Below are 16402 nucleotides of genomic sequence, written 5' to 3' on the forward strand. Positions count from 1 at the left end.
GGTTGGAGTTTTGAAGTTGTGTTGGGTGGGAAGAATACAACATGGACATCAGGGTGATGGTCGACAAGATATTTGGCATGTGCTCTTGTATTATCCATAGAAAGGACAGCCTTAAATGCCAGATTCATTTTCGTGCAGTGCCTCTGTCCGTTGGGAACAAAATACCGGTCGAACCACTCATGTGATAGACTCTCAACCATGTAGCCTCACGGTGTGACCTCCCAGTAAACGTTGAGGATCTTCATGTTGCACTGTCTGGAGGGCTGAGGTTTATGGAATTTGTGGATAATTAGTGGCTTCATCTTGTGTGAGCCGGAAGCGTTTCAGGTGAGTAAGACACTCAGCTGCTCTTTATTCATCTTCGTGCCGACTGCCTGCCTCTGTCCCTTTGTCAGATACGTGTATCTTGGCGACTGCTTCCAGAAGATGCTGGTTTCATCACAGTTATAGACATGGTGCCATGAGTACCCACCCTCCACAACAATCTTGCGTGCCTCCTCTGGAAAGCTAACAGCCACACCTACGTCAGCAGAGTCCGCCTCACCATGGTAAGCGGCGCACCTCACCTTACACCTTTTCTTAAACCTGAAGAGCCACCCTGAAGAAGCTCTGAACGTGGGTGACGGGTTTATATTCTTCTTCCTGCAAACTGCGACATATATCCTCAGTGCCTCGTCCTTGATGGCCCTGGTAGAGATGCTCACACCCGCCCGGCTCCTTCTGTTGAGCCAGTGGACAAGGTTTCCTCCCATTATGACCACAACACTTCTTACCACAGACGACCCCACAATCACTGTCATGTTGGATGAGAAGAACTTGGTCTGGATCGTAACCTTTGGACAATTATTGGCATAAACATACATGCATAACAGCACCCTAAAGTCTGCTGTACACATTAAAAATAATTTGATGTTTGATTTTTTTATAAGGCAACACTTAAACAGACACCCTTCGGGGTATTATGTACAGTTACTTTATGAGTACAGTAACCAAACACACATGCATAACAGCACCCTAAAATCTACTGTACAGTACACAGAAAATATAATTTGTTGTTTAATTTTTTTAAAAGGCAACACTTAAACAGTACACCCTTAGGAGTATAATGTACAGTAACTTTATAAGTACAGTAACCAATGTTACCGATTTCCATTACAGTCCAGTACTGTACATTATTAATGTGAACGTGGAGAACCAAATTGATTGTGTAATTGGGAATAATGTGGTGAAGAATGTAGAAAATTTAATATATCTGGGAATAATTGTATCATCTAATAGATCATTAAACAATGAAATTGAGGAGAGGATTAGACAGGCTTGGCGAGCTGTTGGAATGTTGAAATCTGTTTGAAATAATAATATGCTTTCGGTTTATACTAAAGAAAAAATTTACAAGTCCATGATTAGACCAGTTTTAATTTATGGGCATGAGTCATGGTACAATACAATTCCAACAGATCAGAAAGTACAGTATTAGGATTTGAGAATAAAATACTGAGAAGGATTCTTGGGGTAAAGTGACAAGACAGAGTTACAATTGAAAGAATAAGGGATATTACGAGAGTGGAACCAGTTGATGAATATGTGCGACTGTCTTGCTGGAAGTGGCTGGGACACTATCTATCTATCTATTGCCAGATGCCTCAATCCCGTTTGGGGTGGCCACAAACAAATCGCCTCCAAGTCGCCCTGTCCCCCGCCATTTCACTGCCCTGCTCCCAACTTACACCCCCCTCTCTCATATACCTCTCCACCCCATCCCTCCATCTCATCCTTGGCCTCCCCCTCCCTCTTCCCCCCTCCACCTCACTCACATACACTCTCTTCGTCAGTCTTTCACCCTCCATCCTCTCCACATGGCCAAACCACCTCAGTGTGTTCCTCATAACGCTTCCTATCACATCCACATCCACACCACATCGCTCCTTTATATCCTCATTCATTAGCCCGTCTCTCCACGTGACTCCACAGGCTCCTCTTAACTCATTTCCACTGCTCTCACTCTTGACTTGTGTCCTTCCAACAATGTCCAAGCTTCACTTCCGTACGTTAGAATTGGTATCACTATACTGTCATGTAATAACTTTTTCACTTCCATGCTCACTTCCCTGTTTCTTATCACTGCTTTTAAAGAACCAGCAACTTTTCTTCCCTGCTGTACCCTTTCAAGCACTTCACCCTCCAAACCTCCATCCTTACTCATCACACTACCCAAGTACTTAAACGTACTCACATTTTCCAATTCCTCACCATCCAACCTCGCTGTACATTCACTAACTTCACCTCTCTCAAAGACCATCACTTTACTCTTCCCTACATTCACCTTTAGATTCCGTTTCTTACATACTCTCTCAAATTCATCCACCAAGCCTTGCAGCTCCCCTTCGTCTTCACTCAACAACACAGTATCATCTGCAAACAACAGTACAGGGAGTTTCCAAACACTATCCTCTCTCATCAGGGTCACTCCAACATCCACTACCCTACCTTGTACCTCTTTTATTACCCCATCCATGTACAGATTGAACAACCATGGAGACACGACACATCCCTGTTTCAAACCAACTTTCAAAGAGAAAAATTCACTTAGTTCACCATCCACACGCACTGCAGCCTTCGCACCATCGTACGTACTCTTCACAGCATTCAACAACTTCCCATCTACTCCATATATTCTTAACACTTTCCACAATCCTTGTCTATCCACCCTGTCATATGCTTTCTCCAAATCCATGAAAGCCGCATACAACTTTTTTCCCTTCTCTAGAAACTTTTCCACTAAAGATCTAAGAATGAATATCTGATCTACACAACCTCTACCCTTCCTAAAGCCTCCCTGTTCTTCTCCAACTAATTTCTCTGTTCTTTCTCTAACTCTGTCTACAAGTATCCTACCATACACTTTTCCTATTATACTAAGAAGACAAATGCCCCTATGATTACCACACACTTCTTTTTCCCCTTTTCCTTTGTACAAGGGAATAATTATACCTGACTTCCAATCCTCCGGGACTCTACCTTCCTCCCAGGCCAATCTGCACATCTTCCACATCCATTCTACTACTATCTCTCCCCCATGCTTCAGCATTTCACCACACACTCCATCAATTCCTGGGGCTTTCCCCGATTTAACTTTCTTCATTGCTTCCACGACTTCTATCCTACTGATTTCTTCCTGTCTTCTCAACTCCCTCCTTCTCCCAGCCATTCCCCAGCCACTTATACTCGCATTACTTCCATCCTCTACGTTCAACAATTCCTTAAAGTGTTCTCTCCATCTGCTCACTTTTTCTCCCTTCTCCACTAGTAATCTACCATTTTTATCATTCACTCCCCTACTAACTTCACTTCCACCCTGTCTTACTCTTTTCACTTCTCTCCAGAACATTTTCTTACAGTCCCTCCACTTTGCACTCAAATTCCTTCCAAATTCCTCATCCACTCTCTTCTTACTCTCTCTTACTAATCTTTTGACCTCTCTCTTTCTTTCCACATATAACTCTGTCTTCCGCCTCTCAACTTCTTCCACGCCCCTATTTCTCATCCATTCATTGTATGCTTTCTTCTTTTGTGCCACAGCCTGTTTCACCTCTTCAGTCCACCACGCTGTTCCTTGCACCCCCCTCCGTCTTCTCTTCCTTCCACACACCACATCACATGCTGCACATATTTCTTCTGTAAATATCTTACACACACCTTCCATGTCTCCCATCTGCTCCAATTCATATTTGCCCAATCGTTCCTCCACTTCTCTCTTATACTCTGCCTTTTTCTCATCCTCTTGTAACCTTTCCACTCTCCTTGCAACTACTCCTTCCTCTCGTCTTTCCCTTCTTCTATTCCTCCATCTTACTTGCATTGTTATTTTGGTCACCACCAAGTAGTGGTCAGAAAGTCCACTCCCCCAACCTCTGTACACTCTTGCATCCTTTACACATCTTCGCATCCTTTCATCCACACACACATAATCAATCATTGCCTTCCTTTCATTCAGTTCACCACCCACCCTTCTCATCACTCGCCATGTATACCTGTGGATCATTTTATGCCTGAAGAGAGTATTGGCTATCACCAACCCCCTCCCAGCACAAATGTCCACTAATGCACTGCCATTCTCATCTATCTCAGCAGGCACCCCCCACTCACCAACTATTCCATCCACCTTCACATTCCCAACTTTACGATTCATATCACCAATCAAAAACACTCTCTCATTCCTTCCAAACTTTTCCATGCACACTTCCACGTTTGTCCAGAACTCTTCTCTCACTCTCCTAGCACGATCTTGCGTTGGCGCATACACACACACAATCGCCCACATTTGTATTCCAACTTTCAACTTTACCCACACAATCCTTGACCCAACTGATCCATACTGTCTTATGTTCCTCTTCCATCTTTTACTCACATCTATACATACTCCTTCCTTTGCCCTCTCATTCTCACCTACTCCTGCACATATACCCCATCCATACTCCCATTCTCTCACACTTTCTCCTCTCCATTTTGTTTCAGTTATTCCACATACATCCACTTTCACACCCTCAAGCGCCTGGACAATCTCTCTCTCTTTCACCTCATCATTCGCTCCTCTTACATTCCATGTACTCATTACCAAGTCCTTTGTCCGGTCCTGGGTTGTCATCATTTGGTCAGTCCTTGTCCGAGGCTTCTTGTTTGTTTTTTTAGTTAGTTGTTTTCCGGGGAGGGGCACTAACCCTCCGCCAACCCTTTTAGTCGCCTTTTACGACAAGCAGGGATACTGGGGGAGTATTCTTGAAAACCCCCCTACCCCCAGGGGACACATATGTAGAAAAGAAGGCAGTTTAATACAGGATGTGCCAGTGTGGACTACTAGAGGAAGAAGAGGCAGAGGTAGGCCAAAGGAAACTTGGTTGAGGACAGTTAAAAAAGAAGCAGGAGAGGAGTGTTGGTGGGACCTGAAGGAGATGGCAAGAGACAAATATTGGTGGAGAGAGCTCAACGAGGCCCTGTGCATCGCATGGGGTGCCACAGAAAATGACTGATTTGTTGATTGACTGTATTTTCCATCCCTGAACTGTTCTAACTAAGACTTGGTTGGTTAGCATTGGTTACCTCTAAAAACTTACCTCATTAGGTGAATACTGATACGGTAAAAAATTGTGGCAGAAATAAAGGTTGACCAAAAACAACACAGACACATTTACTGTATTATTATTTAACGTGCATTTACCTGCTTTTTGAGAGTTTCCCTGTTCTTCCTGATGGTCCTGATAGTGCTTTCAGGAGCCCCTATCAGGCGACTTATTTCAGGGGCTGTCAACCTCTCCTCAAGGAGCTGCAAAATTCTTCCCTCGTCAGCCGCTGAATACCGGCAATGTTTCTGGCCAACCCTGTATGCACGCTTCTCCTAGGCCACTGCGATGGCCCTGCACCATTCCCCTCAGCTTGTCGCTCCGCACGCTGTACCTCACTGGCGCGCTGCATCTCAAACGTCGAAGCACGGTTGTCCAGTTGTGGGTCAGGAAGCCAAGCCACGGGCCACGAGGCGAGCACAGCACAAAAACAGCAAAGGCGTGTGGGTCTGTAATACCGCCACCCCAGAATCAGCCTGGCATTGCCAGGCCTCGTGTAGTTACTCACACATGTATATACTCTTTTCTTATTTCTTACCTTATTTTTCACTTTATATTATTCAGTTTGCTCTTAAATTGTTTGCATTAGGTTTTTCTATAAGGATATATGCATATCAGGTTGAAGAGAATATAAGCAATACCAGTACTATAAGAGAAATTACAGTGACATGTAAAAAAACATAGGCAGCTTACATAAACATTCACACTCTTTATTTTTAACTCTTCATTTGTATGTAAATGTTTGTTCTACAATAATATATGTAGAAAATAATGATCAAACAACCAACATCACTATTACTAACACCTAAAAAAAAAAAAGTGTAAGGAAGGCCAAGCACACTCCATCATCGCACCGTCAACTCACAGATTATTTTATTTCTGACGATATTTTATGTGCTACTTCAATTCATTTTAGTCTCTAACTGTTTGTATGAGTTTTTCCTACAGTATTATATGCGTTCAAGAATGTCAGAACATGAACATCACTGTTAGTAACACAGTACATACAGCAAAAAGATAAATACTGTTTACTGTATATGCATTCAGAATAAAAGTAATCTATATATAATAATTACATTTATACTTTCCCATGATGTTTGTAGACCACAGGCTGAGCATCAGTATAACCCCTCCACCTGCTCCAGTAAAATACACTTCCTGGAGATGCTCAGCAGATGGTAGGTGGAGGAGATGGTGGGGAATCATTAGTGCATCACCACCCAATATTTCTTCTTGCCGTGGTACAAGCCGTGGCAAGGTGCAGCACACAAAGCCTCATCACATGACTTGCACTTATGCTTGGTGTCTTTCCTTTTCCCAGACTTGTAGCAGACACGACACGTCAGATATTTCTTCACGCTAAGTAGGTTATGCTTCAAATTCTTGTTTAGATGTTCTGGTTTATCAATAATATGAGGTCTTTCCCCAGGGGGACAGTAGGTGTTCTCTCAACCTCCACTTTAGAGTCAGATGGCGAATCTTCATCTCGTGGTATAGGAGAGAAGAGTGATTGCTTCGCACCTGATGGCCCAGGTGCTAGCCCTGGTGATGCTGTAATTTCACCACTAGCGCTGCTGTCATGCTCACCTGTCTCATTAGCATGTGGGATCGCTTCATTTCTGACAGGCCAATCCATGTACTCAAAGTCCATCAGTGAATCAATGAGGAGTCCTTGGAATTCGAGGAATGTCAGTTTCTTTGCATCAGTTGAAAAGTACTTATACAGAACATAAGCATTATGAATAGCCATTTGCAGAAAGTAAAACATGATTTTCTTTGTCCACTTCTGGCATTTCCGTGTGAAGTGATAATATTTCACCATTTGGTCAAAGTGATCAACTCCTTTCATATGATCATAGTAGTCACAGATTGCTGTGGTTTTTTTTCACAGTGACCCTTTGCAGTGAAGTTGTTCCATTTCTGTTCCTTACTTTCCGTCTACTTCGCACGTCTTGCATATCCGCATTTTGGCAAGTTGTTATCGCTGAAACAACTCACATGTTTTTCAACAGAACTATGAAAACATTACCTTTCCGTCGGAATATAGTGGTATCATCTGGCAGGTTCATCTTTGCTTCTAGCAGATCTTTGGGTGCACCACGCTTCAATCTGAGAGTACCACAGGTGTACACACCCATGCTTATACTTTACACATAATAAGTGGTAATTGGTTCCGGGGTCAGCCACCTCATTCCCATTAATTGCCCAATACCCCTACTATAAATTACATACAGTTAATCAGACATATAATATATTACTGAACAAAGAATTTACTAACACTGACACTTTGGCTGAACTGCTTGATGGGCCTTGAAGATGAGTTCCGAGGCTGAGAGCAGTGGTTTATTACCACCTGCCCCCTCACTGCTCCTCGCCACCACTGTTGAGTCCCCCACACCACCACTTCCTGATGCTTCAACATCAAAGCCCTCAAAATCCAGTGGGAGCTCATCAAGCTCCCCAGTGTTGTCAATGTCCTCGTCCACAGCACCTTCGTCCTCCCCAGCCTGTATGTTCTCCAAAGCCTGGACTTGTTGAATACGAGAGGACGAATGATATCAGAGTCAGATGACATGCATGAACTCTGGCTTTGAAAAGGTCCTTGTAATTAGCCAGAAGTCTATCCACCATTGACAGGAAAGTGTCCCTGATCTCAGGCCTCCCATCACATTCCTCAATTTGCTCTTTCAAACAAGCAGTGGTTGCCAGCAAGTCTGTGATTTGGCGAGATGTTGGCTCACCTGGTGGGACAGGTAAGTGTTCCTGAACTTAGTTGTCATTGACTCGTTCGTCTGTTTCCAACATCTCCTCAATGGTCAGTTCAAAACAAGAGACTGCGGAGATGCGGGGGCTCGCGAAAATCGTAGGAAAATTGCGAGACTCCTAGGAAAAAAACATTTCCTTGCCATTGCAAAACGAAATTTCATGAGAGTTATATCGCGAAAATAGTGACTGCACTGTATATGTATATACAGAAAACTCTCAGTTATCCAGTGTAATTCAGCCAACCCCCACACTGGATATTGCAGAAGGCCACATATTGAATTGGTACCCCATTTGGCTATCCATTCTGCATTGAGCCAGATGATGTGTCACTGGCTGTCTCAGCCCTCTGTCCTAGAAACTTTCCTACAATATTACCCATGAGTTAAAAATTAAAATCCACTATAAAATACAGTAGAGTATTGATACAGTACATATATTTCAGTAATACAATACATAATACAACCTTTATCATACGGTACTCACCTAGTGTTGGCATCATTGGTGGGTAGATACACACAGATACGTCCTCACTATTTCGTAGTCAGAGCGCTAGAACTCAAAGCACCGAGGGGCCTCAAGGTTAGTCACAGCACTACTGCAACAAGCATGGCATGGTAGGCCACAGGCTAAGTCACAGCACCAGGGTTTAGCTACTACATGGGTCACGAGCAAAGTGCAGATACATCCTTACTGTATGGCTTCCAGGTGATAGAATGAGAAAGCAGTGGTAGGCTTGACACACTGGGTAGGTCGCTTCTGCAATGCATTGTGATACTGGCATGTTGTGGGGTCTGCTCGTGCGCCAATTGAGTCCCATGTCTGAGCCGGATGACACACCTCACTGCTGGAAAGTGCATAGTACCATTTCTTAGCCAGACATTGTTTATTTTCACTGGATACTGTTTTAACAGAGCCAAGCAAAAAGAGCTGGATATTGCATTGGGTCAGATATTGTGATGACGGATAATTAAAAGTTTATCTATACAGTATGTTATATACATACACATTTGAGGCCTCCAGTGCTACAGGGATGTAACCCTCAAACCACTGTTTTCTAGATAAGACTGGGAAAAACAGACTGCAACACCCAGGATGAACGTGTTATCAGTTTCAAGTAAAAAGCAACCATATGAGAGTCGGTAGGAGGGTCGGAAGTTACGTGATTTTACCTGTCAGAAATGTCAGACCAGCTCTGATCAGGTGTGCTACTGGGGCGTAACTCTGAGTGAGCCACCAGCCAATAAGAAATCGGCATTCTGTGTTTACCTCCTCCTCAGCCAGTCACCTGCCACCAGCCCCACATGTGCCTCTCTCTTTAAGTCCTGTGTTCCTGTTTTCCACCCTAACCAGCTGCATGGATTTTAATGGCTAATTAAGTGCATTTTAACCAGGATTGCAGTGCCATCATGAGTTCTACTGACAGTAAAAATGAAGCTCAACCCCCACAACACACTCACAAGAGGATAAGGAAGCAAGAAACGGAAAAAAAAAAAATGTATCTGAGAAGAAACGTGATAGTGGTAAATCATACGTGAGCCTCAAAACTTAGCAACAAGTGGCTGCACTGGTTTTGGGACCTCCCAGCTCCTGCCCCAGCAAATGTTTTGATAAAACTGGTCTGGAAAATGCTCAAGAAATCTTCAATATCTACCGAGTTTTACAAGATCATACAGCACAGACAAGATACCTGTACGGACATGTAACAGTTACAGGAGTGAAGAGGTCTGAGACGATAGAAAAGGAGAGCAGACGAAAATCATCGGGACTTTACATTTTCTTGTGTCTGAACACTTTTCTCCCTTGTGACCGCAATTTTGGGAACCTTGAATGTGCACTGAAGGGCCAGAATGTCTATTCAACTCCCCATTTTATTTAATTCATGAATGAATATAGGGAAAAGAACCCATTCAATGTAGTGGAAATGAATAAGGACACATTTCTTCATTTTGGTGTCCTTCAAGCAGTTGTCACCAAATGGGGATTTATTGGGAGTGGATTCAAGGATGCCTGTATGTTTATTGTGCACAGTGACTATAAAATGAGAATCAAAGTGAAGGCTGGATATGGTTTTTGTGAGCCAGTTCCCATCAAGCTCCAGAAGGGTCGAAGAATAAACTGTGACCCATCCCCCTTTAATTTGCCTAGTATTCCATTTCCATCAAAATACCCCAGTGTTGTTCCCCTCAAACCTGAGAAACTGAATGATTTTAAGGAACTATGTAAATTCATAGCACTAGAAGGCATGTGATTCTACAGTGACTTATTCAGGCACCAAGAGGAAGTACAGGAGGAAGGGGGTGTGGCCAGGGAGGGTGATGAGTCTGACCTGGATGACATCCTTGACTACAAGAACAACCCCCCCCCCCATCAATCCACTCAGCCACAATGGCATCATTGGAATGTTATGTCTCTATCTATCTATTGCCAGACACCATAATCCCATAAGGGGTGGCCACTTGACTTTGAGTTATTGGTTTTACGGGGAGGGACACTAACCCTCCACCAACCCACTTGTTGACACGTAGGGAGCACGTATGGGTTGGTTATATGGTTACCACCCATCGTTGTAAATGGTTACAAGGCTTACAGGAAACCATTTGGCTTGTCACTCAATGTAAAGCCACCTGTAAAGGAAAGAAGAGCAATAAGAAGTGACAGGAAAGATGGGAGATATAGGAAGAGAGGAGGGCAGGCACAGAAAAAGAATGATAAAGGCTAAGGAAGAAGTAGGCAGCACTACATCAAGTGAGTGGATGATGATTGCCACCACCTACCACCAATATAATTAATTATACAAGATGTTTCAAATCTTTATCTTTCCTGTGTACCTTTTTATGGGTCGCTGAAAAGAAAAAACACATAAAAAAACTAAATTTAAAAATTTATATAAATTCACTATTCATCGTAGTATAATGAACTTTTCATGAAAAACTTACTATTCTAATAGTATATTTACTAAAAATTATGTAACAGTTTCAGTCATGAAAATTTTTGAGGGGGGGGGCCCTTTGGGGTAGGGTGCAAAAAACAAACAAACAAACAGACATGCATTTTGAAAAGTTCTCAACCAGACAGTTATAGTGATATATAACTTAAGATCATTTTACTTGAAATACATTATGTACCTCTTCTCAAACTTTACTCTTCAGTTACTCAAAACTGTGATTTTGGGGTTACGCCCCTGTAGCACCTGAGGCCTCATATGCATGCATACATACATACATATATAAAACAACAGCATCGTTTTCATTTTTGAAGGCTCCAACATGCATGCATGCGTTGGCCTTGGTCACCTAATGGCTTCTCTTCATGCTTCTTGATCTGTGGCAGCCCCCCTGTTCAATCCCTTAACCCTGAAGTCACACTTAATGATCTCGTCCCACGTCTTTTTTGGTCTACCCCTCGCAACCCCACCCCCAGTATTAATGCTTCTCACTTTCTGCACCCAATTATCATCCTCCATTCTTTCCACATGCCCAAATCACCTCAGTCTACCTCTCTTAATCACAGCATCAATACACTCCTCTCCCATCCTGCCTCTCTACTCTTCCATCATAAACCCAGCCCCCTCAGGCCTTACATGCAGGGACGCACTGCACATCCACCTATTCATTGTCATTTCTGTACATCTGAGCCTGTGAATATCCTCTTTCTTTACTGCCTAAGCCTCACTACCATACAGTATTACACTCCCAGCACATGCTGCATACAAAGATCCTTTAATATGTAGGGAGAGTCCTCTCAATGTCAGGAGAGGCAATAGTTTCCTAAACTTCTTCCAGCCACTTCCCACCTTAGCCACAGAGCTAGCTCCAGCACCACCTGCAGCATGTAATATGTCTCCCAAATAACAAAACTCATCCACACGCTCAAGAGACTCACCAGCAAGTTCAGTCCTTTCACACCTGACAATCCCCATCTGCTCTCCCCGACACACAGTGCACATAAAATCAGCATTATCTCGCAGTCTGCCTCTAATACCACTACTTCTCTTATGCACCCATTTATCACAAACACTGCACAAGATGGAAGTACTTCCCTTGCACTTGTGGCAAATTGCACACGGCCACTCTCCCTGTTTTTTGACAGTACTGCCACCAACCCTAAATATCATCATCTTTGTTTTATCTGCATATACTCTTTGGCCCTAGTGCCCCATACCATCTCTTAGGGAATCTTAAAATTTGGGGTAGGCCAAGGTTTAGCTGATTTTCTCTGTGGACTGGAAGCTAAATCAGGTTCCAAAACCAGCTAATTACTTCCCAACAGTTAGAGGAAGCTGTTAGCAAAAATGAAATTTGAAATACATAATAAGATTCATAACAGTGAGAGTCACAGCATGGACAGTCATTTAGCAGAGTTGCAGCCATAAATGTTGTTGTTGCTCCAGATTCATCTGAACATGAACTTGGTGAATGGCAGGCTGAACTTACCCCTCTGCCTTCCACCATCATCCTTTTTGGTTTTGAGTGGGAGCTGGGGGATGTTTGTATAACCATTCAGAGGAACTGTCCAACCATATCAATGCCACCACATGAAGACTTCTCTTTCCAGCACTGGACATACATGTGTCAGTTAATTGTAGTAAAAAGTACAAAGAAGAAGATAAAGCAGTGTTAATATTCTCAACTGTAAATACATAATATTTCATTGTGTCTTTTTGTTCTTCTTTATCCATTCTGCAGCAGCACACTGCCTACCTACCATACTATATCGTCCTTCATATGAAGACTTCCATGTTCTCTGCAGTTTTGTATTTATGCCATGTATAATTTTCATCCATGTTGCTGCTCTGGGAAGCCTATTTCAGCAGCTCTTATTTTTGAGAGTTGTCATTTATGTTCTGTTCAGATTTCATGCCCAAATGTCAGAGATGTTAAAAATGTTGCCACTCAGTGCCTCCTTCATTTCCAAGATTTTCATTTAAACAAACAGTACACCTACATTTTTCTTTACCCCTTAAGCCTAAGTGCCAGTGTGTGTGTGTGTGTGTGTGTGTGTGTGTGTGTGTGTGTGTGTGTGTGTGTGTGTGTGTGTTCTTACCTAATTGTATCTTTACAGGAATGAGTCAAGCACGTACTGTCCTGTGTATTAAACCATTTTTGTCATAAACATACTTAAGTTTATGAATAGTTTTGGCACACACTATTTCATTTGGTAGTGCATTCCACTGATCAGTTGCTTTATTTGAAAAACTGAATAACTGAATTTCCTTACGTCTTTATCACCTCTCTTTTTATGTAGTTTTTTGCAGTGTCCTCTTGCTGATGCTTCCCTGTAGGTAATATATTCATTTATGTCTATTTTCTCCTCATCCTGCCCTTGGGTTGGAAAGGAGCTCCGGATGTTGATGATGATGATGATTCTCTGTCCCTGAGATGCATTAACTGTATATATCATAATCATGTCTCCTCTTTTCCTTCTCTCCTGTAGTGTTGGTGGATTAAATTTTTCTAGTCTTTCTTCATAGCTTAGATAATTTAAGCTTGGTACCCATCTTGTAGCTGCCCTTTGTACTTTTTCAGTCTTATCCATGTGTTTTTTGAGATGAGGATTCCAGACCACTGATGCATGTTTCAGGGTTGGTCTGATGAATGATTATTTTCTTTCTCAGCATGTCGAAGGTGGTGGCGACCATCATCCACTCACTTGATGTAGTGCTGTCTACTTCTTCCTTAGCCTTTATCATTCTGTTTCTGTGCTTGCCCTCGTCTCTTCCTATTTCTCCCATTTTTCCTGTCACTTCTTATTGCTTTTCTTTCCTTTACAGGTGGCTTTACATTGATTGACAAGCCATATGGTTTCCTGTAAGCCAAGAAACCATTTACAACACTGGGTGGTAACCATATAGCCTAACCATACGTGCTCCCTACATGTCAACAAGTGGGTTGGTGGAGGGTTAGTGCCCCTCCACATAAAACAAATAACTCAGAATCATGTGGCCACCCCTTACATGATTATGGCATCTGGCAATGAATTGATAGATAGATAGCATGTCTTCATTTATATGTGAATACTATTCTCATATTAGCAGACAGTGTATACATGTTATATACCTTCTCACTGATATGGTCAGCCGGAGATAGTCTGTTATTGATAATCACTCCTAGGTCCTTCTCCCTTTCTGATATGTGGAGGGTCAATCTTCCTAACGTACAATCCCGATCTGGTCTTTTCTCACTTTAACCAAACTTAGTTACATGACACTTGTCCATATTAAATTCCATTTGCCGTTTATTGCTCCATTCATGAAGCTTATTTAATTCCTCATGTAGCTCTTTACAAGAATCTGTGTTAGTAATTTTACTTTGTATTTTTGCATCATCTGCAAGCATATTTAGATAGCTTCCATTTCCAGTGTTACTGTCTATGTCATTTATATATGCTAAAAACATAATTGGTGCCAGCACTGAGCCCTGTGGAGCACCTCTGGTCCTTTCCTTTCATGATGAGTAACTTCCCTTTAGTACTCTTCTCATTCCCCATTTTTTGAGAAATCCTGCATCCAGCAGTACAGGTTGCCATGGATACCCCCTTGATGGTACATTTTCCATAAAAGTCTTTGGTGCGGTGACTCTGTCAAATGCTTTCTTGAAATCTAAATAGATACTGTCCACTCATCCTTCTCCTTTCTGTAATGTTTCTGTAACTCTATCTTAGTAGCTTAATAGATTGGTAACACGTGATTCTCGTTTTCTAAAACCAAATTGCCTTTCTGTTATCATAGTGTGTTCTAGATGGTTTGTCCAAATTTTTCGTATCAGCTTTTCTAGTATTTTATCTTACAACACTGGTCAGTGATACTGGTCGGTAGTTGAATGAAATCTGTCTATTCCCTTTCTTGAATAGAGGAATAAAGTTTGCTTTCTTCCAAATATCAGGTAGTTTACCTTGACCTAAGGATTCCCATGAATATTAAATGCAATGGTCTGCGTAACTCTTCTGCACGTTCATGTAGCACCCAACCTGAAATTTCATTAAGACCATATGCTTTTCCATTGTCTAATTTACTTAACTTTCCTGTACTTTTTCTGATATTTGTATATCAGGTAATACGTGTGGGCATGCATGATCCATATCATCTCTTTCAGAATTATTTTATTTTGTGAAAACTGATTGGAAGTTTTTATTTAGTGCTTCACAAAGATGTTTCTCTTGTATATTGATGGTCACCTCATCTGTAATGGACTGTATTTTATCATAACTTTGGTTTTGCTTCGATTGTAGCTGTAAAATGGCTTAGGTTGATCACTATTATTTCTAATGTCTTCTTCAAACTCTTCAAACTGTCTGTGAGCTTCCCTTCGTATCTTTATATAATCATTTCTTGCCCATTGTTATATGCCCTCTCACTATTGTGTCTTCTGTATCTGTTCCACAATGTCTTTTTTTGTTGTTGTGTGTGTGTGTGTGTGTGTGTGTGTGTGTGTGTGTGTGTGTGTGTGTGTGTGTTGTGTGTGTGCGTGCACACATTTGTACATGCCTGCTTGTGTGAGTCATGCATGCGTGCATCCCTCTTTTCTCCATGTGTGTGTGTGTGTGTGTGTGTGTGTGTGTGTGTGTGTGTGTGTGTGTGTGTGTGTGTGTGTGTGTGCACATGCACACATGTATGCATGCAATATTTGAGGAGCCAAGCACCCAAAACAGGCAAAGCACCGACCTGCCAGAGTCAAGTTTATGATGAATGGCACTATTTTCACCCTTCCTCTGTGGCTGGGTGATGGAGATAACTCTCTTGCAGCATTGCATATGTGGTTGAAAAGCCAATAAAGGGGTTTATAGCCAGAGAGGAAGGATAAAATTAGTGTTAACCATCATAAACTGCATTTTGGCAGGTTGAGACACGTTAACCCTTTTGGACATATGGCCCATCAGTTTGTACTCAGTATCACCATATTATTTTACCTCTCTTAGTAGAGAGGCCTAGTAGAGAAGAGGTTAGCAGCAGCTATATCTAACCTCACCATTTTGAAAATCTCCTGAAATAACATTGTGCAGCATCAACCAAAATTAAATGAAAGTTGCCCTCTTGCTGAAGAGTTTAAATAACAATGCAAAAGATACAACTGCCTGAAATATTATTCCTAAATTCCTCTACCGCAGGCACTGCAGCAGAATGCAGAACTTCGTGGGCGCCTAGCCAGGATCCATGCTGACTCTGATCTCTCCGAAATTTCTGTTCCTCCATCCATGTCAGAGCTGGTGAGGCAACAAAGTCATTAGCATGTTACATTGAGCCTGAGCTAACTTTACCTTACTTCATCTCACCATACTTTACCATAGCATAGCACATCATAGCAGAACATAACCAATGTACAGTACTGTAGTTTAGGAAGTGTCATAAAAAGTGTAGTTTGACCATTGCCATACTACTTTTTTCTTCTTCTTCTTCTTGACAGTTTTATTCACATCAGAGAAGGATTTTCATTAACCACCTTTGCTAATAGGATGCTCTTGTAAGCTGAATAAGATTGTCTGGTAGTTGCAAGAACAAAATTAATATATTCTCATGCTGAAAA

At 42.0% G+C, this 16402-nt stretch overlaps 1 protein-coding gene across 1 annotated transcript in view; it reads left to right on the top strand.

The window, feature by feature from the left end:
• The window catches only part of LOC145415709 (oxysterol-binding protein-related protein 6-like), a 521853-nt gene that overhangs the window by 242205 nt on the left and 263246 nt on the right, over positions 1-16402 (top strand). The window contains exon 8 of the mRNA XM_080284933.1: positions 15987-16085. Within this exon, the coding sequence (XP_080141059.1) occupies positions 15987-16085 (99 nt within the window). The remainder of the gene's footprint in view (positions 1-15986; positions 16086-16402) is intronic.

The sequence above is a fragment of the Coenobita brevimanus genome, chromosome 103 (genome assembly GCF_032717465.1).
Source record: "Coenobita brevimanus isolate Jiangsu-jjx chromosome 103, ASM3271746v2, whole genome shotgun sequence".
Classification (NCBI taxonomy): Eukaryota; Metazoa; Arthropoda; class Malacostraca; order Decapoda; family Coenobitidae; genus Coenobita; species Coenobita brevimanus.